At 45.3% G+C, this 25,995-nt stretch overlaps 1 protein-coding gene across 1 annotated transcript in view; it reads right to left on the bottom strand.

Moving 5' to 3' along the window:
- Positions 1–25,995, bottom strand: part of GALNT12 (polypeptide N-acetylgalactosaminyltransferase 12) — an 83,996-nt gene that overhangs the window by 15,917 nt on the left and 42,084 nt on the right. Inside the window, 4 exon segments of the mRNA XM_048515375.1 lie at positions 3,154–3,285; positions 13,705–13,747; positions 13,749–13,888; positions 15,003–15,120. Coding sequence (XP_048371332.1) covers positions 3,154–3,285; positions 13,705–13,747; positions 13,749–13,888; positions 15,003–15,120 — 433 coding nt within the window.

Genomic DNA, 25,995 nt, shown 5'->3' with positions numbered 1-25,995 from the left:
ATTATAATATGCAACTGGATGTAAATGTAATAACAAAACATACAATGAGGGCACTTAGGCAACCTAAGAAGCGTAATGGGACAGTACTTAGTAACTGATTCTCATAAACATTGTACATAAGGCAAGAAACCTATAACATTCATACTGCGTTCCAATCAATTGAAAGAGTCAGTATCACCAATGGACAATGAGTCAAAAGTATTAAATCGAATCGCGGTAGTAGACAGCAGCAGCTCCAGCAAATGGATGAAGACACCACCACGACAGCAGCCACATTCGCAGAACGCGTTGCGCACTAGTCCACGTTTTCAACAGAAATTTCTTTCATTATACATTACTTTGTAACTTGCTGATTCACTGAATGTTGAAGCTGGATGCTGTTTTACTTAACTAAACATACAAGAATAGACTTCAATCTGTAAGTACCGTATATACTCGTGTATAAGTCGACCCGCATATAAGTCGAGACACCTAATTTTACCACAAAAAACTGGGAAAACTTATTGACTCGCGTATAAGTCGAGGGTGGGAAATGCAGCCGCTGCTGGTAAATTTCAAAAATAAAAATAGATGTCAATAAAATTACAATTGAGGCATCAGTAGGTTAAATGTTTTTGAATATTTATTTCAAAGAGAAACAGTAAACTGGCTCTGTAAGTGGAAAAGAGGGTCAACAAGAATAATATGGTATCAACAATAACTTTAGAAGTACAAAAACCTTAGCTCAACCAGCAACCAAGCTAAAACAAAAGAGTTAAAATCCTTCAAAACTTGACTCCTCATCATCATCTGTATGTCCAAATGTAACCCAACTTAGATTTTAAGAGGGATATTATCAGAAATGGAAAATCTACTATTAGCTTCCATTGTAAACAATGGGGGATGGGGCACCCCCTTTGGGGGTCAATAACTTTGGATCCCCTGACCCAAACTTCACCAAACCTGGCTGGTATCATAAAGAAACTCTCCTGATGAGACCAGCCAGGTTTGGTGAAGTTTGGTTCAGAGGGTCCAAAGTTATGGACCCTCAAAAGGGTAACCCCATCTACTAATAGCTCCCATTGAAAACAATGGGGAATGGGGGCACCTCCTTTGGGGGTCCATAACTTTGGACCCCCTGAACCAAACTTTACCACACTTTGCTGGTATAATCAGGAGTGTCTTCTGAGGGTACCCTCAAATTTTGGTGCCGCTAGCATAAAAACTGCACCCCCTGCTGGCCGGCAAATTAAAAACACACACAAAATTTTAATGACCAGCATATAAGTCGAGGGGAGCTTTTTCAGCATTAAAAATGTGCTGAAAAATTAGACTTATACATGAGTATATACGGTAACTGTATCTTTTACTGTAACTGTTTATCAGTATGTTTAGTCAACCTACTGTATTAATAAAGAAATGTATATTACAGACGTCATATACCCAATGGCATTCACCTACACCTTTCACTGGATTACCTTATTGTACATATTTAGCACATTATATCTGTCAAATGTTAACATTTTTATATAGATTAACATATTTATTGATGACAGTAAATTGGTTCTTTATTTCGTTGCTTTTATGAAAGCAAATGCTACCACATTGATACAAAGATGTAACATGTATAATGTCCAACACAATTTAAAATAACAGTTAAAATGACAGTATGTATATTTATGCAGTTATTATTACTATATTTACCTGAACGCACTGAAGAAATTTCTGTTGAAAACGTGGACTAGCGCGCAACGCATTCTGCGAATGTGGCTGCTGTCGCCGTGGTGTCTTCATCCACTTGCTGGAGCTGCTGCTGTCTACTACCGCGATTCGATTTAATACTTTTGACTCATTGACCATTGGTGATACTGACTCTTTCAATTTATTGGAACACAATATGAATGTTACAGGTTTCTTGCCTTACGTACAATGTTTATGAGAATCAGTTACTAAGTACTGTCCCATTACGCTTCTTAGGTTGCCTAAGTGCCCTCATTGTATGTTTTGTTATTACATTTATATCCAGTTGCATATTACTTATAATATAATCACAATATATCTTTATGAATGGTGTATGACTTATCTACTGACTTTATACTCGAAGTAATTGCATATACCAATTAGTTCATTGCCTTGTGTCTCTATATATACAGTCCATGCTTCTTAGGCTTGGCTGGCCTCAGATTTTCTAGTATTACTAGACGGAACAGTGCTTTCCTCAGAACTTTCCACTCATTTGGCTTATAGCCCACGATTCCTTAAAGGCAAAATAAAAATCATCCCTATTCCTAAAGAAGTCACAATGATGGCTTCCTCCAACCATCTGCATGTTCACCCAGTTCTTGCATATTGCTTCTGGTACGGAGCCCACCCCTAGAAACTGCCTACTCAGCCCCTCTCCAGAACAGAGGAAAGCAAAAATATTTCTGAATGTCTGAATCGGAAACATACAATGGAAGGTAGTATTTTTAAAAAATGAACGATGTACCTTTTGTGATTTGAGCTTTCAAAAAGATCCATGGTACAGCCAGGAAAGACTCTAGGCATGGTTCTGGTGGGTTTTCCGGGCTGTGTGGCCATAGTCTGGTGGATCTTGTTCCTAATGTTTCACTTGCACCTGTGGCTGGCATCTTCAGAGGTGCATCACAGAGGGAAGTTTGGAACACACTGTGTCCAGCCACAGATGCAGGCGAAACATTAGGAACAAGATCTACCAGACTACGGCCACACAGCCCGGAAAACCCACCAGAACCAGCTGAATCCGGCTGTGAAAGCCTTTGACAATACATAAATGTATTTACTTCATTACTATACCCCCGCTCTCTCCCCAATAGGCACCTGAACTGGCTCCTCTTCTCCATTTTATCCTCACAACAAACCCCATAAGGTAGGTTATGCAGGAGTTGTGGCTAACACACCCAAAGATTATAAAGAGCAGCATCCTCTGGAGGCCCATTCCATCTTTCCTAGATCACATCACTGGTCAGCCAGGATGGTACCTAATCCTATGCCAATTTGCTATGCTAAGCAACAATATCTTTAATTGTAATAGCTTCCCAACTACACTTTTTTCTAGTATTCTGTAGTATTTGCTAAGATAACTGAGACCTGCTGTCTGCCTTATTTTTCGATGGGGCTGGGAATGAGCCATCTTCTCAAGCACAATTTACTTACCATTCCGAAAAAGCCAGGTCTGTCCTCTGGCACATGCAGTTCTGGGTAAATATTCTCCAAGTACCACTTGAAATCCTTGCATTTCAGCTTCTGCCGGAGCAATCTTCTTTCTCTCACATCTCCATAGGGCTCCTAAAAATGAAACATGAACTTTAAAACAAATAAAAAACATTTTACAATAGTGGAAGGGAAAAAAGAGAGGAGGGTACCAGTAATCTGATTTTCTAAAATGAAGGATTTTTTTTAGCTAATCTTCACGTTCCTTTGATGTCCTCCCTCACTGGTTTCCAACTTCTGATATATTTAATGGGATTTTTATTGTTTGTCTACATTTTTTAGCAATCTGCTCGAATTACTTTTTATTTTATTTATTGTACATACTTCTTTTGCTGGAGTTTGCACTTCTATCTGTTCTCCTCATTCAAGCCGGACATTCATCATTTACAGAAAGTTTTCTTGCATTTTATAGCTTCCTTGACTCTGGTTAATAACACTGGCATTGTCTTGGATCCTTGTATCTTTCTTAATCTGAGTTATATAATCTGGATGAACTTCTATTAGTAACCTCCAAGTGTCCTGAAAAGAGTTGGCTCTCCCTTTCAAGCTCCAGGAGGTACACTGTGGGAGAGGGCACTGGAAAAGTAGAGTTGGGAGATATGGTTATACTCAAAATTCTTCCAAAATTCTTCCCATCTTCTGTTACATTGGTGCAGAGGCTAGGATGTGCAACCTTTCTCCAGCACTGATGTTGTGCATCACCAGGTCTGTTAGTAATAAGACTGCCACTCCGCAGAGTTACTTGCAGAACATAAAATGAACCTGACATGTATGACCAGGTAAAGGAGGGTGAGACAGCTCTCCAGAAAGTGCTGACTCCCCCAGGTTTTCTGATCTTTGATAAGTCACAAACAACGGGGCGGGGGGGGGGGGGGTTGACGGTGGCACTACTCATCTGGGAATCCTTGTCCTTCGGGGCACTCCTCACCCCAAAGATCCTTGTTATTGAGTGTGTTGGCCTCATGTGAGACACTGAGGAGAACTTGGGTATCTGGCTGGTGTTCTGTCCACCCAACATGCCAGTTAATACCCTGCTGAGCCTTTAGGAGGCAGTGGCCTGTTGGGCCTAGCAGTTCCCCAGGTTAATAGTCCTAGGCGACTGCAGTGTCCCTGTGGATACAGCTGCCTCTACTCAGGCTACAGACCTAGCGTCTTCCATGGCAGCACTGGGTCTCTCACAGTTTGTTTTGGGTCCTGCACATCATGCAGGCAACACCATGGATCTGATCTCTGGGATGGGATAGATATTTGCCCTGTATTAATTGATAGAGGGCCACTATGCCCTGAATGTCCACCTGCATGTACCTCCCTATATAGACAGTGAATTTATGGTCACCCACAGAGACTGGTGGTCTTTAGAATGCTCAGTGGGATCCAGTGACTCCCAGAGACTTGTTGGATGAGCTGATAAGAGGACTAGCAATGCTGGTTCTCTGAGGCTATCAACAAGATTGCTTCAAACTAGCTCTTTGGGATACCTCAGAGCGAGGGAGGAAGAAACGGAGATAAGATGATGCAATGGACCCCCATACCTTCCAATAACACCAAGGCTGGGAAACCACTCACTGACCAGGTTTGTTGGATTTTCCCATCTTTTTTTGGACAGGGACTGAGCTACTTCTATTATTAAAATGAAAGAACTTCCCCTCAGCCCTGCTATACTTCCCAGAAGGTGAAGGATGTATCAGCAGAGTATAAAGCAGAGCTACTCTGGTAAGATGAGAATGTTTAGTCTTCACTGCAACCTTCTACCACTCATGGAAATGAATACTCTTCAGGCTTTAGCAGTTGCAAGGTTACACAAGTCTATTCTATACAAGACTATTATACTATACAGAACTCTTCAGCATTAACAAAATTCAACACATACAGAACTTAACTCAGACTCTATCTCTATCTAACATATACAAAGCATATATCACGGATACTTTTCCCTGCCCATGCAACAGCCTCTCATTGGTCTAGAATTACTGTTGAACTAACCAATCATGTTAAAGATCAATCTTTGCTACTTTTGCCCCTAGAGTGACTGTCTCCGTTCTCTGGGTTCGCAAACCTCTGCTAACTTGAAATGACCTCTTGTGAACTTTTCACTCTTTTTTATATATAATGACAGGATGCCCATTATTTATAAACCATTCTTGGTAAACCTCTTATATAAAAGGCACAAAAAATAATACTGAGGCAGATGTAAAACGTAAACAGAACAAAAGATTTATTAACAGAAAGAGGAGATGGGAGTGGGAGATGAATAACTTGGAGGAAGGAATGTAGGAGGTAGCAAAATATATTTTTACAACAGAGATCTTTGGCAGATAAGCAATAATTAGCTTGCTTCTGGGGGTGCTTTTGGTTCTAAATCCTGATTTTGCCTGTTGTTCACCCTGTAGAGCCTGCAGGCCCTGGCTGCTCCAATCCCAGTCCTTGCTGGTTCCCAACCTGGTCTAGGCTTACTAGGGTTTGCTCATCCCCTGAGAACTTATCACTTTCAAGGGAATGGCCCACAACACTATCCCCCCTTGGGAAGGCAGCAGCCCAGGCTTCTAGGGGTACACATTGTGGAATGCCTGGAGCAGGAGGGGAGCATGAACTTGATCCGCTTGTTCCCAAGAGCAATTTTCAGGTCCATACTCCTTCCAATTAATAAAGTATTGCAGATGGCTCCAACGCCTGCAAGAATCAGGGATCTGAGCCACCTCTTACTCCTCCTGGCCATTGATCAGGATGGATGGAGAAGTAGATGAGCATGGCCATAGTAGGTCTGGCCCTACTGCAGGAAACAGCAGTGACTGGTGAAAGACCAGATGGGTGCGCAGGGTAGGCGGCAGCTTCAAGCAGTAGGCGACAGGGTGATTCATTCCAGGATGGGGAATGGGCCAGTATAATGTGCATCCAGTTTTACAGGGAGGGCTTCTGTGAAACTTCGTGGAGGTGGGACAGCTCATGCATTTTGGTCTCTAAATTTCTTAGGGATTCCTCCCCGGTTATGCTGCTGATCCGCATCCACCTTGTATGCTTCCTTGGCCTGTTCTGGGTGTTCCCAGAGAAAGGCATGCTGGGCCATTAGCTCTTGGGTGAGAGCATCTGCAGCAAGCTTTACCAGCAGCGAAGCCAGGATCACCTGCAGGAACTGCAAAAGCTTTTAAATCGTATGTCACCTGGAAAGCTTGACTTAGGTGGCAGATGCATGCAATCGCACACCTGGCTATGTCAGGGTTCAAACCTGCGGCTCTCCAGATGTTCATGGACGACATTTCCCATCAGACTTCGACAGCCAGCATACGCACCAAATACGCCATGCTACCAGGGGCTGATGGGAAATTGCAGCCCATGAACATCTTCGGAGATCCCCGCGGCGAGGGGTTGTGCAGGACCCTTGTTCTGCGTGGAATTCCAGCAAGTGGCAGGAGAGATGGCTAGTTGTTCTTCAGTGCATGCTAGAAGCAAACTGCTATATTGCTCCAACATGGCATTTGCGCATTCAGCCTGTTCTTCAGATTGGGGGTGATGTGCAGTAGACAAGTGCACCTTGGTCCCTAGTAAGGAGTGCTTGGCTTTCCAGAACTGTGATGTGAACTGCACTTCTCAATCTGTGACAATACATTCAGGAATCCCATGGAGGTGGAAGATGTGTTGGAGGCACAACTGGGTGGTGTCATAAGCTGTGGGGAAGCCAGTACAGTGAGCCATCTTGATAAATGGTATAGGGTCCAGACTTGGTATAGGGTCCAGATCAGTCACAAAGTCCCTGGACGCTGCCTGCCATGGGCCTGGGGATGTTGGCAGCAGGTGTTGCAGTTCCCCTGGCTTGCCTGGCTGGTTCTTGGCCTGGCAGCAGGTTTTGCAGATGCTGATATAGTGGGCCACATTCGCCTGTACACGGGGTCACTAGAACTCCCAGGTTAATAGGTGCAGTGTCCAGTAATGCCCAAAATGCTCAGCAAGGCGTATGTCATGTGATAATTGAAGGATCTATTGTCAAAGGCTTTCACGGCTGGAATCACTGGGGTGCTATGTGGTTTCTGGGCTGTATAGCCATGTTCTAGCAGCATTCTCTCCTGATGTTTCGCCTGCATCTGTGGCTGGCTTCTTCAGAGGATCTGATAGTTGGAAAGGAAAGCAAGTGGAGTATATACACCGCGGAGCGGGGTCAATAGGTGAGTGGCATCTGAAATAGGTTCGCCCAGCAAGTGAGTATAAATGAAATGTAAAAAATGCATGTGAGTAAATAGTCGGAGATGAAGTAAGGTCAATATGGGTGGGTTGCATCTGGAATAGGAAGTAGTCTGGCCCTCGGTTCCCTTGGATTTGTCTGTAGTCATCCTGGGGTTCCTGTGCGGATTTCTGACTAGTCACTCTGGTCTTGAATCTAGTGTTTCTTCAAACCCGGCAGCCACCTAATTCATTTTTATGGTTTCTTCCTTTCTGTTGAAATTGTCCATGTGCTTGTGGATTTATTGCCAGACTTTGGGGTCACCACCTTGATGGCCAGATTTTTGAGCAGTATCTGATTGTTGAGATGCATGTTTTGGTCTCCAAAAGTTGTTGTCTGGATTCTGCACAGATAGCCATATGACGACCACATTTGAGTACATCCGTTATTTGCCTTAGAAAGCTGGCTTGAATTTGTTCTAAGTTCCTGCATAGTGTTTGTATCCAGACCAGGAAGCAATGTAGTAACCTTGATGTTAAATACTTGGGGCACCGCTGGGATTAGTTGATTGCTTTTTTAGAGAAAAAAGTGAGCAACTGCTAAGGCAGTACAATTGGCTGGAGAGATGGCGTTGATGTATAGTCCACTTGACATTAGATTGGAAGTTCAATTGCAGATTTTTAAAGGATTTTACTTGTTCCGCATGAGAAATTCCCATCTTCCACATCTTCCACATTTATGTCTGACAACACTGCTAAGGCAGTACAATTGGCTGGAGAGATGACAGTGATGTATAGTCCAATTGACATTAGATTGGAAGTTCAATTGAAGATTTTTAAAGGATTTTACTTGTTCCGCATGAGAAATTCCCATCTTCCACATTTATGTCTGACAACACTTAAAGAAAATCATAACTTTTGATTTGTCAAAGTTGATTGTTAGGGAATTAGCTTGGCGATATTGATAAAATGCCCACAAATATTGGATCAGGCCATTTCGGTGATATGTTATTGCAGTGTCATCTGTGTATAGAAGTAATGGAGTGGAATGGCTTTCTATCATTGGAGGACATCCATTGACTTTTCCATACATTGGGCCAGATCCCTAAAAAAAAGGTTGAAAAGGTGAAGTACGCTGTTTCACCCCTTCTGTGGTGGGAATTTTTTCTGACAAATTACCTCTTGTGTGCATTTGTATTTGACACAATGTATTTGACACAATAGTATCAAATGCCCCTTTTAGATCTAAAAAAGCCACGTATAATTTGTTCTTTTCGATTCTTGTGTATTTTTCTGTCAGTGAAGCTAATATCAGACAATGGTCTACAGTAATTATCTGTAGCAGAAACCAATCTATTCAGAAACCTGGGCAGAAACCAATCTGTTCAATACCCAGTATGCAATTTGATGTTATCCATGCATCCAGTCTTTTCTCTAGATGTTTGACCTACATTTTTCCAAAAACAGACAATAGGTTGATCGGTCAAAAGTTCTCAGGCAGGTGTGTGGCTCAGGCAGGTACAGTTATAGAGTTGAGCTAGGAATCTGGGGAAATGCCATAATGATCTAGTAATGTAAATAAACTGTCTAAAGGTTGAGCCCACCAATCTGCATATTTTTTAAAAAGATCACTTGGCATGCCATCTGGGTGTGGTATTTTGTGGCTTTTCAGTAATTTTATTAATATCATAACTGGGTCATGTTCTGTTATCTGAGATTTCAGTAGTCTATTAACCAAGGTCTGCTTGTGAGGGACCAACCTATGAAAAGATTTCATCTTCTCAAAAATGTAGAATTGGAATTCTCTTCTCTGAGAACACATTTAGAATTTTGAGGTATGCACCTCTACAAAATGGCAGCTACAGTAGGTGGAGCCCTGCTACCACACACAAGTGAGTAGGTAAAAGTGGCCACCTGAATGGACAAATGCAAGGCCATGGAAAAAGTCTGGAAAGTGCACATGAAGACAAGCAACCACACACGCAGACAGATGTTGATCGATGTGGGAATGAAGTATTCTTTTGCTTTCCAACCCTCATCACCTTAAAGCTGAACTGTGGGTCCTATTTTGATTGTTACTTCTGTGTCTTGGTAAATTTTAAGTTCTGGTTTTAAATGTTTAAATGTTAAATGATTTGCTGCTGCCATTGTTTGTTTGGTTGGTTTTAATAGGTTTTTAAAAGTGATTTTACTGTGCTATGTTTTCATTTGTTATGAAAGCAGTGGCATAGTAGCTAAGAGCAGTGGCTAAGAGCAGGTGCACTTTGATCTGGACCGGGTTTGATTCCCAGCTCTGCCACTTGAGTTGTGGAGGCTTATCTGGGGAATTCAGACTAGCCTGTACACTCCCACACACGCCAGCTGGGTGACCTTGGGCTACTCACAGCTTCTTGGAGCTCTCTCAGCCCCACCCACCTCACAGGGTGTTTGTTGTGAACGGGGAAGGGCAAGGAGATTGTAAGCCCCTTTGAGTCTTCTGGCAGAAGAGAAAGGGGGGATATAAATCCAACTCTTCTTCATACAAAATAGATGCCTCATAGAATTTTGGACTCCATCTTGCATGTCAAAGTCAGGGTGAAAAGGTGGTGTCAGAATGGATCCTGTCAGCAGGACAAGGGGGGCTGACGGGGGGGGGGGGTTGACTTTACAGCGGCAACTTGTAGATGCCCGGAGCCTCCCTTCTTCCTCTCTTCACAGGGTTCCCCGGACACAATATCTTGTCGACAGGGAAGTGTGATCTGTTCCCAGGACTGGTTTTGCTTTGAAGTGTAAAATGGGGAGAGCCATCTGGCGTGGGGTGGAAGGGGACCAAGAGATATAGGGGGCAGATCTGAGCTGTGGCTCAGATCTCTCTTTTCTTGTGTACCTTACGTATCACGAGAATAAACAGCTTTGGAACGATCCAACAGTCTTTGTTATTTCCACACCCGAAGGTCTGACAGGTGGTTGGGAGCTGTACTTGAAAGCAGTAGGCAGCTGTACTTTTCAAATGGTTCAAAAGTTTGGTTAGCTGAATATGGGCTAGCTAACCTCCATTGTCTCACCTGAAGGTGATTTAATTAGTGCTTGAAGCTGACCATTACTCATCCTAATTCGCATCTAACTGAGCCCATCCCTATTCAGGAGAAAAGCTCTCTTGCACCCTGATGGCCCATCAAGCATCTCCTCTCTGTTCCAATCCCACAAAAGCAATCAAGTCTTTAGCTTTCCTGCCATACTGCCTCGGGACCCATTTTGACTATAAATGTTCCTCCTTTGGCCATTCACAGTGTGTGCGTTCTGGATCTGTGTGCACACCCAACTGCTCTGAGGGTTTTCTTCCTTTTGCTCCTGGAAATGCTGGCCATGGTCATGCTCAGTGCTACTTTCATTCTGCAAGACTGGTAACAGACTGGTAACTATCTTCCATCTTTAAACTCTATCCAACTTCCACCTTTCCTCAATGAGTTAGCTCTTATAGGTTGTGAGTCTGCATGTCCAAAACCTGCCTGCTTCTTCACAATTTTGTTATTAATAAAACTGTTTGTTAATTGTACAACTGCATACTTATTTAACAATTTCTGCCCATACAGTCCCAGCATACGTAGGGTATAGATCTCAGTTACCCCCTCTTGATCTGTCTCCACAACTCATTCCCCCACTTAAAAGTGGAGACAGCCTAGTTAGAGTAGCATAGGGAGTAACAATATAAATGTGGAGTCCACCATCTTTGAAGATGACATATGTCAGGCTGGAACTTGGCATCCAATGGAACTGAGTCTGTAGTGATGGGAGGGGGAGCTGGAGCACAGTGATGGACGATTGCTTTCACTTTGCCTAGGCCAGGGGTAGGGAACCTGCGGCTCTCCAGGTGTTCAGGAACTACAATTCCCATCAGCCCCTACCAGCATGGCCAATTGGCCATGCTGATAGAGGCTGATGGGAATTGTAGTTCCTGAACATCTGGAGAGCCGCAGGTTCCCTACCCCTGGCCTAGGCAACCAAGCAGGGGTGCCCAAGGCCAGGTGGCTGCTTTATTTCCCTGTCTCTAGCTTTGAGACTATCATAGGTGGAATCCCCACGGTCAATATAACACATTATACTGTTGAAGCAGTGGATTTGCTCTGAGTAGACCACCTTGCAGGACGCAATGTAGACAAGAACTGACAGACACACAGTCACCAGTGCAGTTCTATTTATTGCTCTCTACTGACAAAGCGCTTTGCCAGACCACAGGTGTTTCCAGGCACACACATCACTCTGTTGTTCAGCATCTATATAATAGTCGTAGTACCTATCAGGTGCCCTTACCTTATCAGGTTTTGCACATGGTACATGTTGTGCACTCAGTCCTAATTTTGCACACGGCACCTGCTAGAAGGAGGGTCCAACTTAGATTTTGCTCACCTAAACACATGTTCTGACACCCCTTCCAAAATCGGTATGACAGATTTTACATTATTTACAACATTGACAGACACTACATTTAGCTCACACAGTAGCTCATATTTTTCTTTTGCAGTAGGTTTTGTTAAGGCATCAGCCACATTCAGTTTAGAATCCACATATTGCAGTTTGGATGGTCCACCGGGTAACCAGTTCAATGACATGTTCATATTTGACACCTATATATTTTGTTCTGGCTTTTAAGTTCTGCTCAGCTAAAATGGATGGCTGTCTGCTAGCTTCTAACAGTGGTATTGGTTGGTTGTATTATTCTCACCTAGTTCCGCCTAACAACGCCTTTTAGCCATTGCGCAGTTCAAGCTACATGTTTCAGATATGGTACAGAATCCCGGCCTCAGAAGCTGGACACTGACCGAGGTTCTGCTCATGGGGAGTTCCCGGTGGTGGCAAATCTCGGAACATTGGCATGGGTTATCACAAAACCAGTGTAATGACTTTGGCGATTCTCCTTTACTGGAAGCAAATGAGCCACAATACAGCACACAGCTTGTTACTTTGTTGATCTGCTTTGATCAGCAACCCACGATTAGCAGTGCAAATTACATTGGAGGTAACGGCATCGGTCAAACCTATCCAGTCATGGGCGCCACTCAGTTTGAGATGTGGATCAAACTTCCTCAACAGCGACCTGCATAGCCCCGGGATTGTCACACAGTTCTGTACGATGCTTTACAGAATTCTGTCATAGGAGTTACAGCTGCTTTTCCTATCACGCTCCGGATTCCAATTCACATGAAATATCCGCCGTTTCCAGGAAGAACTCCCACTGCCTGATCAACATGGATTCATCCTGATTCTGTTGCCCCTCCTAAATCGGTAATGCCGGTAGTCCCGTATGTATGTGCGCTCTTTTCAAAAAAAACACGACCGGATCTAGACAAGTATATATTTGGACTCTTCAATTTAGATCTTCCGTACTATCTACACATGCCCGTGGTGACGTAGCTCCAAAAAAAAAGTTTTTAAAAAAATTATCGCCCCAACACAACGCAACAGCCTATCAGGATAAGGAAGAAGGTCACTGAGTGAACAGCCTGGCTGCACTGCTTGAAAGCCGCTGATAGACATGGATGTCCCACTACACACACGCCAGTGGGGAGGGTGAAACCTCATGAAAAGGTGCCACCCTTTGAAACCTGGTTGTACCTGCATTTAATTTCTTAGTGGGATCTCTCGGAATTCTAATTTCTGGTAGTGGGGATTCGATTCCTTCTTGTTATGCTTTCGAATTGACAGAGCCGCAGGGAAAGGAGGCATGCAGAATTGGGGATGATATACACAGGGTTGGTAAAGACAATTTTAGAATTGGCTTTTGCCCTCTTGGCTACTGATGTCTGCCAATATAGACTTTTTGAACAAAAGTTACAGAGTCTGAATTGAGTCTCAGATCCATGGCTTGACAACATGAAGCAAGACTACTTCAAGAGGATACGCACTGCCTGGACCACAAGGAAAGTCTCTAGAAGACAGCACTGAAGTATAGTACTGTAAATCCCCTCAATAAATTACTTTAAGCAGTAAAAGTGGTATGAAGTATAACTGGGTTAGTGATTACCATTCTCTTTAGCATCCCTACTGATAACAAAGAATTGCTCTTATTCTTCCATATTAACAACTTTAAAGGCTGGAAATGCACTCTTTTTAAAAATGAAAACTGACATTCTGCTACCAACTGTACGTCCCACAAGTTTTTGACCCTCCCTTGCAAAAGCTGCACACGGAGCCCCATGAATAATGTTATCTCTTGGTAGTTTTGCCTCTTCTTCACACCCCACAGATAAAATTTAAGCACCTTTCAGTACGGATCTTTTTTGCTTGTACAGTATTACTCTGTGTTATATAGATAACATTAACATTTGTCTTTATGTTGGTAGAAGATTTTATTTACAAATAAACTTCTTTTGCTTTACCTAAGCGGCATGGATTTCGGTAATAGTATTCTGTATCCATCCATCCATACTTCTGCAGCACGAACACTGTTTGCCAAAGCCTTTGCCCGTGAATAGGGAGCTTGCTTTGGGAAAACATGGCCGACATGGGAACAAGGATGGATCTCAAGGCTCCCGCCACACTGCCAGATCTAAATAAATCATTAAAAAGAACTTACTGATATGCAATCTATGATCTTGCCCTATGAACTGCCTTGAACTGAACTGTCTAATAAGTGACTTCAATCACTGGATTCCAGTCCTATGCTTACAAAGCCTGATGGTCCTACCATGCCGCTCTCTATTTCCTTGTTACCAGTTTTGGATGCCACTGTTCTGCATATGTCCATTAACAGTTTCTTTGCCTGAAGGAAGGTTTGAGAATCCAGTCTGCATGCACAATATTTCTGGAATTTGAATAGATACCTGAGTGGATTCATTACCCAGAATGCCTTTACACAGAATTTGAAATTAGTCAATTAAAAGCCGTGTATTTTATATACAACTCAGCAGGTTGCTGTGGAGGACACTCCAGATAAGAGGATAAAAGAAGCTGCTAGGGCATTTCAGAGCATTAATTGTTGCATTAGATGCATTCAGTTAGATGCTCTTTAAAGATCAAAGGAGTGGCAATTAAAGTTGTGGAACTAGAGTGAAGAATGACAGTATGCACTGTCCTTTGTGAAACAGCAAGAATGGTGGCTGTTCCAATGGACCGTGCCACACTGCTCTGTGGGAACCTTCTCAAAGAGTTCCATGTTGTGAGTGCCATTAGACCAGGCGGACTAACTTCAGCATTGGCTGTCCTTCCAAAGGTGGCCCAAGTGCTGGGAGGGTATTTTGCTGTACAATCTCCTTCACGTGTTGTCAGGATTGATAAAAGCCTTGCCATCAACTAGTAGAAAGGGCTTCACAGGGAGCATATGCCCTGACATTTGGAGATGATAGTACATAAACAGGCAGCAGAGAAAATTTAGTTGCACTTATGAGCAAACATTTTACGCTTCTAAAATCTGATAGAGGTAACAATAGGCAAAAATAAATTATGATGTTGTGAGTTCTTAAGTTTTGAATTGCAGGGCAGCTAAAGTAACTGAATGAAGACTTAGTGCCCATCATTGCTGCAGAAGCAAGGAACAATTTTAACAGTAACTTAGAATTTACTAGGACTTTGGTACTCTCTCTTTGGTACACATGTTGCTCAAGCTGGCTATGCCTGGAACCAAACAAGGGAGACAGAGGAAGATGTACAAAAACATCATTTACCCGGAATGAAAATTCAAGGTTTTCTCCTCCCCAGACTTCCATTCCGGTGTCATAAGAACCCAGGTAGCTAAAATAATTCTTGTTGACAGCAAACAATCCACCAGCCATAGTTGGAGACCTACGGCAGAGAAAAAAAATGTCCATGTTATCACACCATTTCCATGCCTGAATTAAACATCTTCCTGAGGATACACCAAGAGTACATTCATTTTCTTGAGTCTATGGCCCAGACTAGAACAACTGTTGCTAGCCTATTTATAGAGGTAATATCCTGCAGAAAACACAATTACAGGTCAAAAATGGTTTTGATTCATTATACCATGCTTCCACATATATACCTGGTGAAATCATTCAGTAGTAGAGCTTTTCAGCTCTGAAATTATTACATTGCTAATACATCAACATCTTTATATCTAATTTTGAACAAAGGCCCAGAGTGTGGATTCTTTAAAAAAATCTATAGATACAGGGGATTTCCCTACTCAGGTGTGCAGAAAAATCCCAACACTTAAAAGGGAGGGCGGTGAGTTAAACCCCTCAATGCAGAACGCTGATTTATGTTTTGTAAAATCATACTCAGTCTGGTTGCTCAAGAGTTTTTCACTCTGTTTTTAAGTGAGTTGTATAAGAAGGTTTTCCTTCAGTATATACATGACTGCTTGCTTTGTGACTGTAAGGAATTCCAAAGAGCAGAAATAAAAAGGCTTTTTGATTATAAGTCCGTTTATTCAGACATCCTGGTCTCTAATAACTCCAGGAAAGCCTCCAAAATCGAGAAATGAATCTGGGGCCACGATCCTGATACCACCTTCTCAGGAGAGGAATGCAGGCTGTAGATGTGCTGAATGAACAACCGGCTAGTTTTGGGAGCTGAAGGTATGGCGGTGCGGCGTAGGAAATGCCTTTGTTTGGAAAAGAGATCCACCACCACCCACAAATACCACAGTGTTCCCTGACTGTCCGCAAGTCAGCAGATAAAATCCATTGAAATAACCTTCCGCCAGGGTCGGGAGGCAACGGGAGAGGTTTCCAGTAATCCATGAGGCTTCCGTATTGACTTGGCCTCCGTGACATATGGAACACCCTTTAATGTAAGACTCAACGCCCTTGGCGATGAGCTTACCATCTCAAACTGGCGGCGGCTAGATGAAGCTGGCTTCACAAACCCGGCGCTCCAGCCTGACGGTGCATCATGGCATGCTTTGAAGAACCTGTTTTCGGAAGGGAGTGAGGAACGCACTAAACACTTCCAGACACCATCCTCCGCTGAAGGTGCATCTTTTCCTCTGCTGGTAGCTCGTATCCTCCTTGGAATTCCTGGAGTGAAGCGTGAAATGATGGCTGGATGGGCGAGGATTGTGGAGCGTAAGGGACAGCCAATCCTAGCTGGGAGGGAGAGAGAACGGTGCGCGGAATATCCGTGGATGCATCCCTCTCCCCGGGAGGCGTGGACAACGATCAGCCAGCTTATTGCTTTTACCAGGGAAAAATGACCGTGAAGGGCGCCAGAGAAAAAATCAGCCCAACGTGAATTGTTTAGCCGACATTTTGAGAGGTGTGGAAAGCTGCAGCCAAATTTTTTATGATCCCACCAGATTCTGAAAGGTGCTATTCCTTCTAACCAATGGCTGCTCAACGCAAGTTTGATGGCAGCGTTTCTTTATCTCCGAAGCAGTCCAGCTTTAGTTCGACCAGAAAATTTTTGGATAAATAAGCACACGGTACCAATTTCTTATTGTCTTTATTTCTTGCAAGAGGGCAGCCTCTTGCCTCTTGGTCCTCGGGCGCATCCACGGAACGATGAAAGCGGTAGCCCATAGGTCGGATGTATTGTGAATTGGTTCAGTTGTGAAAGCTGTTTTCAGCTGCTGGAACGCCAATTGGCATCTCTACACCAGGAGGGGCCTCCGGCTTACCGCCAAGGCCCTTTCCTTTAGTGCGCGAAAATCAGTGAGCCGTAGCGTTTGGCAAAATGGGGAAATGAAGGTCACGAGCAGAAGCTAAAGGTGCCTAAGAAAGATTGCAATTCCTTCTATTGGTGGGGCAGGCCAGTTAACCACTGCGCCACTTTAGCCGGTCCATTTCTAGGACTGGGTCAGAGGATATCTAACAGCTCCGTAGTCTATGGAGGATTGGTGAAATAGCACTTTGATAACTTGGCAAAGAGGGAAAGCATTGGCAAACATTGTAAAACTTCCCGACTAAAAGCCTTCATGCTCTTTCCAGGGTCTTGGTGGAGTAAATCAAAACATCATCCAAATATAACACTACCCCTCTTGTACAACAAATCATGTAATACTTCGCTTTTCTACAGGGCCATGGAAGGTCTCTAAATTTGTGCTAATCCGGCGGGCATTATTAAATATTCATATTGCCCAATTTGGTATTAAATGCTGTTAAATGTTTCCTGTGACTCCCTTCACGATGCGATTACCTATAATAAGCTTCCCGCGAAATCCAATTTGTAAAATCCGCCTTGCCTAGGCATCCAAGAGGTCCTTATTACAAGTGCTGATATTTGTTGGAGATGGTTCGTACGAACTTTAATGATAATCAGTACAAAGTCTTAACGAACCGGGCTCTTAAATAAATAAAACAGGCTGCATGGGTGTGTTTTGTGGCTCTCGCCGTGATGAATCAAGGGCTAAATTTTTTTATCTAAGAAGGCGCTGGAGCCTTTCCTCGAAATCTATAGATCCTACCCTTAGGTAATTGAGCCCGGCTGTAGCAGGATCTTGCACCGTATCCCTATGGGGAAGTTGACGACTGTTCCTGGAAAACTCCTGGGATAGGTCTGATAATGCCTTGGGATCTCTAAGCAGCAAGCGTGGAGCCGACAGTGCAATAGAAAGCCGTAGAGATCGCTGTTTCCCCTCCCCTACCGGCTGGATCTTCCCCATCCATGACTTCCGCAGGGGATCTGAGACTGAAGGATCTTGCCCCTTCCTAAACGGTTGGTTCGTAAAAGTAGCCATGGCATACCTAATACAATGGAGTGCTTTGCAACTGGAGCAAGAATGAAACTAATCTTTTCCTCACATCAAGCAGCACCGGAGAAGTACCGTTGGGTTTTGAACCGGCCGACCCTTCTCCCAGTGGGCTACCATCCATTTGGGTGCGGAATGGTTTCACTAAGGAACTCGGTCTAAACTGAGCCTCGCCACTTGGCGGTCTCATAAGGACAGTGGAGCAACCTGAGTCCACAAGTGCAGAGGCCAAAATACGCGGTATCGCCATTTGCTGGCTAAGGAAGTCAAAAATAGTAATGGGCGCCAGCTTCTGCCTTCACTCACCGTGATCAGGGAAGGATTAAGATCCACGGGTGCTGCTGAAAGACTAAGCTGCTGCCTTCCTCTTCTCGACATCTTCATCAAATGTAGCTTTGACTCCATCCCTTGAGTTGGCAGGCTGACGGCGCGGAGGCTTGGCAGAAGGAGCGCAGCCCCGGAGGGAGGCTTCGCTTCTTCGGCAGTTGGCAGCCAGGTGGCCAGGACTCTCCTCAAGAGGCGGCCAATCCCAAACGGTGATGGCGCTCCGACGGGTCTCGCCGCTACGCACTGGCTTGGTTTCTAGCCGCTTATGCATGTTGGCTGGTTTCGGCGCATGGCTCTGTGCACGGCATAGCAAGACGGGCTGCAACTCGCGCAGCCGAAAGTTCGATCCAATCCGAAGCGCTTATGGATCCGGTCAGCGACTGCCTTCGTTTCACTTAAGTTTAATATCCATAGCTTCAAAAAATACCGCATTCCCCACGCGCCAGGCCAGTCCGAGGAGCCTACTACGCTGCTGGAATTCACGGGCAAAATCAGCAAAGGAGCTGCTGCCCTGTTGGATGGTTTTACTGCATGGATGGCATTTCAGCATTGGGATCTTGGAACCGGTGCTAACGCTTTGGAGTGGAAGCCCGCCATCGCGGCGGGTATCCTCCCGCAATTCATAAAGAGTAACAAAACCACTTCAGCTGCTACTCCCATCCAACACTGACCCAATGTCTCGACATTTTCGCTCAGAACGACAGCAGACTGGGCGAAATTCTTGCATAAGGCACGAGTTGGGTGGATGAAGTATGAAGTTTAGATGCGTGCCATCAAAGCGAAGCTGGGATGGGGGGTCTAGAACCCTCTTTCAATCGCTTCTAGGTGCGGTTGGGGGTTGCTGCTGCATGTAACCTGGTTGTTGTAATTGGAGCAGTGTAGGGGCGCTGGAGGAGCAGGGGGCTGGAGGAGGCCCCTAAGTTGAAGAGCTGGAACCGGGCCGCCGAGGGCGCCGCGCCCGGCAGGGGCTGCGCGGGGTGAAGGTGTAGCACCAACTGGGGCTCTTAACCAACGCCCTTACCGCTGCCGCCGTTCCCGCTCAGCCAATTCTCTTTCTGTTAAGGCATCTGGTGCGCTGCGGTAAAGCTGCCCTCTCTCTCGATCCAATTTTGCCTCCGCTCGGCTCCTCTCGCTGAATGGCCAGTCGCCTGGCCCCTGGGTTTGATGGCTTTGATGCTTTCGCCATTTAAATCCAGTTTGACTGATCCAGTACTTTGTCATGAAATCGCCAGATTCTGTCGACATACTCGCTGACGCAACGCTTCACGGTCCAACTCATTTGATTTCCTTTGGCGCTAAGTTCTTTCACGGTCCTGCTGGCAGCAGACTACCTTCTTCCTACAGTTCAAGGGCCAAGGCCTCCCCAGGCAAGTTTACGGCCCCGCAGAGTACGGCCACCGCGATCGGGTCCTTAAATTTTCTTTCTCGAGGGCATAGGTAACGCATTCGACTGATCCAGTTCCTCCGATGGTTTTTTTCCTCCATGCCTCCGAATACTGCTCCACGGATTTCACCCATTCGCCGCTCGGCCCCCGGTTTGAACTGCCGAGGTGGTGTGGAACCCTCTTCCGAATATCGATCCAACCTCGCCATCGCCCCAAGCCTCCGCCGTAACTTTGGGACGAAGCCCGCTATGCCACGTTGATCTTGGGAATATCATCAAGTATTTGTCCAGGAACCTTTCAATGGGATTCTGGGTGTCAGTACGACAATGGTAGTTAATCCTAACCTCAGGGACTGGCTGCATCTGGGGTTTGTAATCCACACGCTGTCGGGTGGAAACGAACCGTCAACAGGCCGACCCATAGATAGCCTCTAAAACTCTCTTTACATGCATCTCCACACGATCTGGAACTATGTCGATCGGGCCCCTAAGGGAAGAGAGGCAGACTCAACTGACCGAGGTCGGGAGAGAGTCACCAGCGAAATCGATCATCCCCTCGATCCTCGGAGTTCGCTGAAGGCTCGAAACCCTCGGGGCTATCGTGGCTCTCTTACATGATCAAGAGTACTCAATCTCTGCATGTTAGAACAATTGTAGATTCAAACACATTCAAGAGAAAATGAGTTAGATTCCTGCCATAATATAAGGGAATCTTAAAAGAGCAGAAATAAAAGGCTTTTGATTATAAGTCCGCTTTATTCAGACATCCTGGAAAGCACACACACAATTTACATGGCAGGAATGAGCAACCCTGGCCAAACAACAGGTTATAATGCTGACTAACCTATCCTCTCGCCCGGCCCCGCGAGAACGGAATTTACCATGCAAAGCCAGGATAAGCATTCTCACAAGGTTGGTATGCAGGTCCTGGGCCGGACGCCCGCCAAGAGAATCTCCACAAGGCCAGGTTTGGCTGGAAGGGAAACAAGAACGACTGAGATCCTTACAGTGACCTTGTACTTTTTGATAATCTATAGCATATTTGGGTAAAATGCCATCAGAGTTTTTTAAGGCTGAGATGCTGTGTGAGCTTTGGTATCTTTGTGTTTACAGAGATGGTTCACCATTACACAGTACTTCAATATCTCTACATAGACATCAATATCTCTACAATATCTCTTGTGCATATAGATCGTGCATATTTTAAACGTAGCTGCAAGGGTGTATCTAATGAAAATGGTGCCTGGAGTGCTTTCCCTCAGCTACGTGATCCCCTGCTGCCCCGGATGCCACCTCCCAGCTGTCCCCTGCCAAATGCTCCCCTGCTGCCCTCCACCTTCCCCCTTTAAAATTTGCATTTGGGCAGTAGCAGCAGTAGCAGCCAACTGCTTCCCTACCCCCCTGGTCCACAGGAAATGCCGCGATCAAGCAATAAGTGAGCGAGGCAAGTTTGGGCTACACTGCTCTGTTGGCACTGGATGTGTGCACAGCTGTGTCAGGATGTGCTCTCTCCTTCCTTCAAAGGAATGCTTTCAGGTGAGGCATTCACACCTAGTCCGGAGAAGGGGAAGCACTTACTCCCCTCTCCTATGTTAATGGACCTTTCTCTTCCTTTCAATTCCTTTGATGCTGGCAACTATAGATAACTAGGAACGACTCTGAAGGGGGTGGCAGCAGGTGGTTGCTCTGTCACTGAGCTGTCCTTGGGATGTTTGCCTCCCCAACGGCTTTTTCTCTCTGCTGTGTCTTTCTCACATTCTGAGGAAATGGGAGGGGGGAGCTATGGGTGCTGTATATGATAGCTAGTAGCTATTGCAAGTAAGGTCAGAACTGGCCTTCTCGCGAAAAGCCAGGTACATACTGTTGTTAATAATAAAGACTTCTGATCAAGAATTCAGAGTCTTGCATTGACTTTCAGTCATAGAACCTGACAAGCTGCTTCTCCCAGCTTCGCTCCGCCTTCTCTTCCCTTTCCCCGGGATGCAACAGAAGGAAGAAGCAAGAGAAAGGCCAGAAGAGCAGACAAGCTGGGCAAAGAAGCAACCCACGTGGAAGTCCAGTGCTGACAGAGCAGCACGACCTGCTGCCTGAACTCACCTCATGTCGGGAGACCTGTTTATTATGGGGTTTGCTTTTGCTGCTTTCTGGCTGTTGAGGGTGGTGGAATGGGTTAATTGCATTCCTAACTGACTTTTCTCTGTCTTTTGTGTGATGCTATATAGTACCAGGTGCTGTCCAAGGTCAGTGCCTGGTTGTCTTCACTGTTATCTCATTTGCAGTTCTTTTGGCGGGCATTCCCACGATGGGGGGGGGGGGTGCACCCGGCTTTAGCTATAGGGGGATAGAGATCCCACACACAACTACTGTCTCTTCTACATGAGTTTGTTGCAGTTTTGGGATTCTGACACCTCACCTCACTTCTGTTGCTTCTGATTGCTGCCTCTCCTGCAGGCCAGAGGGGCAGGGTTGTCAGATGTCAGCCAGGACTTCTTGAAAACCACTCTTTTAAACAAATTGGTCTTTTGGAGTGGGGACCAGCCCAACAGTCCCCCCCCCCCCCACATGCCTGGGCCATCTGATGCCTCTGGCCCCCCACCCCCAATCTGCTACTGTATAGCTGTCAAGATTATTTGCATTATCCATTTAGCCGAATCATGGTTAGTTTTGATTTTTCCTTGTTCCACAACACAGCGTTGTTAATATTTTGTTCTCTTTAATGACTTCAAAAAATTAATGCCAAGAAAACTCTTGCCATCACAAATCAGGCTTGCCATCACATATCCAACAATATTCCAACTGCCACACTTGATCGGCTACAACAGAAGAGACTTTTGAGATGAAGTGAACAGTAAAATAGAGGATTAAGCGTGTCGGGTCAATGGAACAAGATGCTGTCACAACAGAGTGGGGAAAAATTCCTAGGAAAAAAATCATAAAAATCTGTTTAAAAATTCATTATATAACCAGAAGGGAGAAATCATATCTTCAGCCAAAGGTCAGGGGAAATAGGCACATCTTTATCAATTTTCTCAATGCAGATAAAGAAGATGCTTGACCGGGGTATTGTAAGGAATTCCATAGAGCAGAAATAAAAGGCTTTGTTGGTTGAAAGACCTGCCATTCCATCTTTAGAAAGCTCATCACGTGACACGGGCGCGGCAGGAATGAAGTCTTCCTTCAGACTCCATAGGTTATAACTTTCTCCGGCCCCATCCTCCCGGTTTTCCCCGTCTCCATTCTCATGGAACGCATGCCTATCTCTCCGTGAGATAAGTGCCTCACAGAGAAATGCGAGCCGCATTCTGGCCCATCACCCGGAGCCCTGGAATCTACTCAAGGCTGCTGCTGTGCTGAGAATCAACACTTTCATTGAAACTCTTTACACCGCTTCTAAGAAACACTTCTCCCTCCCTGGTTTGTGGGAAGGTACGATGGAAAGCAGAAATAAGGGAGGGGGCGTTAATATTTTCTGAATACACCCATTGATTATAATCAGCGGAATACCCCCCACCCAAGAAACCAAATATTGCCGCCATGGGTTAAACGCAGAGTCCAGGATGGCGGCCAATTTCATAATGCTTGTGGCCACCACCAGTCGGCGGGTATCTCCGAGTGGTCGCGCTTGCACGGAAGCCGCGGAGCCTCCTTTGAGCAGACTGGAAATGAAAGACAGGATGGATATTACTTAAAGAATTAGGCAGATCTAAATCGCAGCAATATCATTAATCACCTTCAATTCTGCATATCCCAATTTAATCTTGCCCAGTTTTGGAAAATTTATGCACGCCTCTGAGATTTTTTAGTAGACAAGTAGACCTAAGCCCCAACATCGCTAAAGGGAAGTCAGACCGATGTTTATCCGCCTGAACTTTTGGGAATCTTTAGCTTGCTGCAAAAGCAGACTGAACCGCTTTTCCACTTCAGCCAGAGATGAAATCCACTGCTGGAATTCTGAGGATGAGCCCGCTGGGTAGTTGGGGCAACGTGGGAAGGAGCGCTGACACAATTTCAAAGGGGTTTTTTTGCGCATCGCTATGAACGGCATTGTTATAGGCAGAAGGTCTCAAACGGAAATAAAATCGCAGACCAGTTGTCTTGGTGATAGTTGGTGTAATAACGTGAATACTGTTCAAGAGTTCTTGTTCGGCCCTGACTCACCGCCACTTTGAACGTAGAAGCGGCAACTGCCGGGTAGCCCCAACAGACTCCAGGAAAGCTTTCCAAAATTTTGAAATGAATTGGGGCCCGCCGGGTCGACACCACCTTGAGGGGAGGCAGTGTAGACGGTATATATGTTGAATGAACAACCGCCGCCCAATTTTGGGGAGCCAGCTGAATGGAGGCAGGGGATGAAATGGGCTTGTTTGGAAAATAGGTCCACCACCACCCACAAGACTGTGTTCCCCTGTCTCTCCGTAACCGGTGAATAAAAAATCCATTGGAGATGACTTCCAGGGCGGAGGCAACCGAGGAGGTTTTACCAGTCCATGGGCTTTCCTGGATGGATTTGGCCTCCGACAAACAGAGCACTTTGATATAAGCTCTCACGTCTTTGGCGATGGCTACCACCAGAATTGACGTACGGGCTATGCAGTGTCTTGAGAAAGCCAAAATGTCCAGCTGAGCTGGCATCATGGCAGGGCCTCGAACCTGCTTGCTAAGGGGCATCGCATTTCAACAATTTCCCCGCTTCCAAACAATTCATTCACTAAGTGCAGCTGGGAGTCACTCCGCCGGGTAGCCTATGAAGACCTGGCCTCGAAGTTCCCGCAGGAAGTGAGACAAGGCTGGGAACGGGCGTTGGAGGAGGAGCGGATGTCTGGGATCGAAAGGACGCCAACTCCCAGTTGGGAGGGGAGAGGAGGCGCTGGATGTCTCGTATAAGCAGCTCCACCCCCCCCCCCCAGGAAGGCTGGCACATCAGCGCCAGTTTGTTGGTTTTTTTCCAGGAAAAAATGGACAGTGAAGGAAAAACGGAAAAGAAACGCCCCAACGTGAAGTTGTTTTGCAGACATTTTGAGGGGGGGGTAGAGAGGAGAGCCAAGTTCTTGTGATCCCACCAGACCTGGAAGGTGTTTAGCCCCTGCCAGTGACGCTAAGTGAAAGCGCTCGCCCTTGATGGCAGCAGTCTCTTTATCCCTACGGTCCAGTTGAGTTCTTACCGAGAATTTTGGATAAATAAGCACAATGAACAAGCCTACCATTTTTATTTTCTCTGTACAGGGCTGCCGTTTGTCCAAGCATCCACGCGAACCAATTAAGGGCAGGTCTGGCCGGGTGTTTCAAGACAGGCTCGTAGTGAAAGCCGATTTCAAAAGTTGGAAGGCTGTTTGACATTCTTGAGACCAAGGGAGGGCTTCCCGCTCTTGGCAGCTTGTGAGTCTTTACCTTAGTGCGCGCATAGGTCTGTGAGTGGAAGGGTCAATTCAGCAAAACGGGGTATAAAGTCACTTATAAAAAATTAGCAAAACTCCTAGGAAAGATTGTAGCCTTTCCGGGTTGGTGGGCTGGCTAATATAATTTGTTTCCAACCTTTGCAGGATCCATTTTAAGTCCTTCGGATGAGATCCTGTATTCCAAATAGTCTATGGAGGGCTGATGAAAGCAGCACTTAGATAGTTTTGGCGTAAGAGGGAGTTGTTGTCGAAGCAAGCTGCTGTAATACTTCCCCAACCAAAGCCTCATGCTCCTCCACGGTTTGTGAGTAAATTAAAACATCATCTAAGTACACAACGTACTCCTTTATATAATAAATCATGCAAAACTTCATTGATGAGGGCTATGGCTGAAGTTCGGTGCCCCAGCTAACACCTAATGGCATAATTAAATTATCTTCATACTGTCCTAATTTGGTGTTAAATGCTGTCAAATGCTGGTAGCCTTCTGCAATTCTGACTCTGGTGACATAAGTTCTCTCAAATCCAACTTAGTAAAAATCCGGCCCTCAGTCTAATGCATCTAAAAGGTCCCTGATTAAGGGCAAGGGAGTTATTTATTGAACATAAAACAGCATTTAATCCTCGTAACGGGGCAATTGTACAAAGTCTTAAAGACCGATCATTCCTTCTCTTTTACAAACAGGACCCAGGGCGGCGTAAGGCGGCGTATGTTTGGTAGCCCGTCAGATGAATCCAAGGAAAGCAAGGTTTTATCTAAGAAGGCAATGAGTTCTTTCTCCCTCGCTGGGGAGCTCTCATGGCAAATTCTACCCTTGGGTAAGTTGGAGCCCTCGGCTGTAGGTATGATTTTGCAGTCAGTGTCTCTATGGGAGGCATGCGTTGGTCACATTCCCTGT

The sequence above is a fragment of the Sphaerodactylus townsendi genome, linkage group LG14, assembly GCF_021028975.2.
Source record: "Sphaerodactylus townsendi isolate TG3544 linkage group LG14, MPM_Stown_v2.3, whole genome shotgun sequence".
NCBI classification, from domain to species: Eukaryota; Metazoa; Chordata; class Lepidosauria; order Squamata; family Sphaerodactylidae; genus Sphaerodactylus; species Sphaerodactylus townsendi.
The sequence above is the reverse complement of the archived record's forward strand: the minus strand, read 5'-3'. Positions and strand labels throughout refer to the sequence as shown.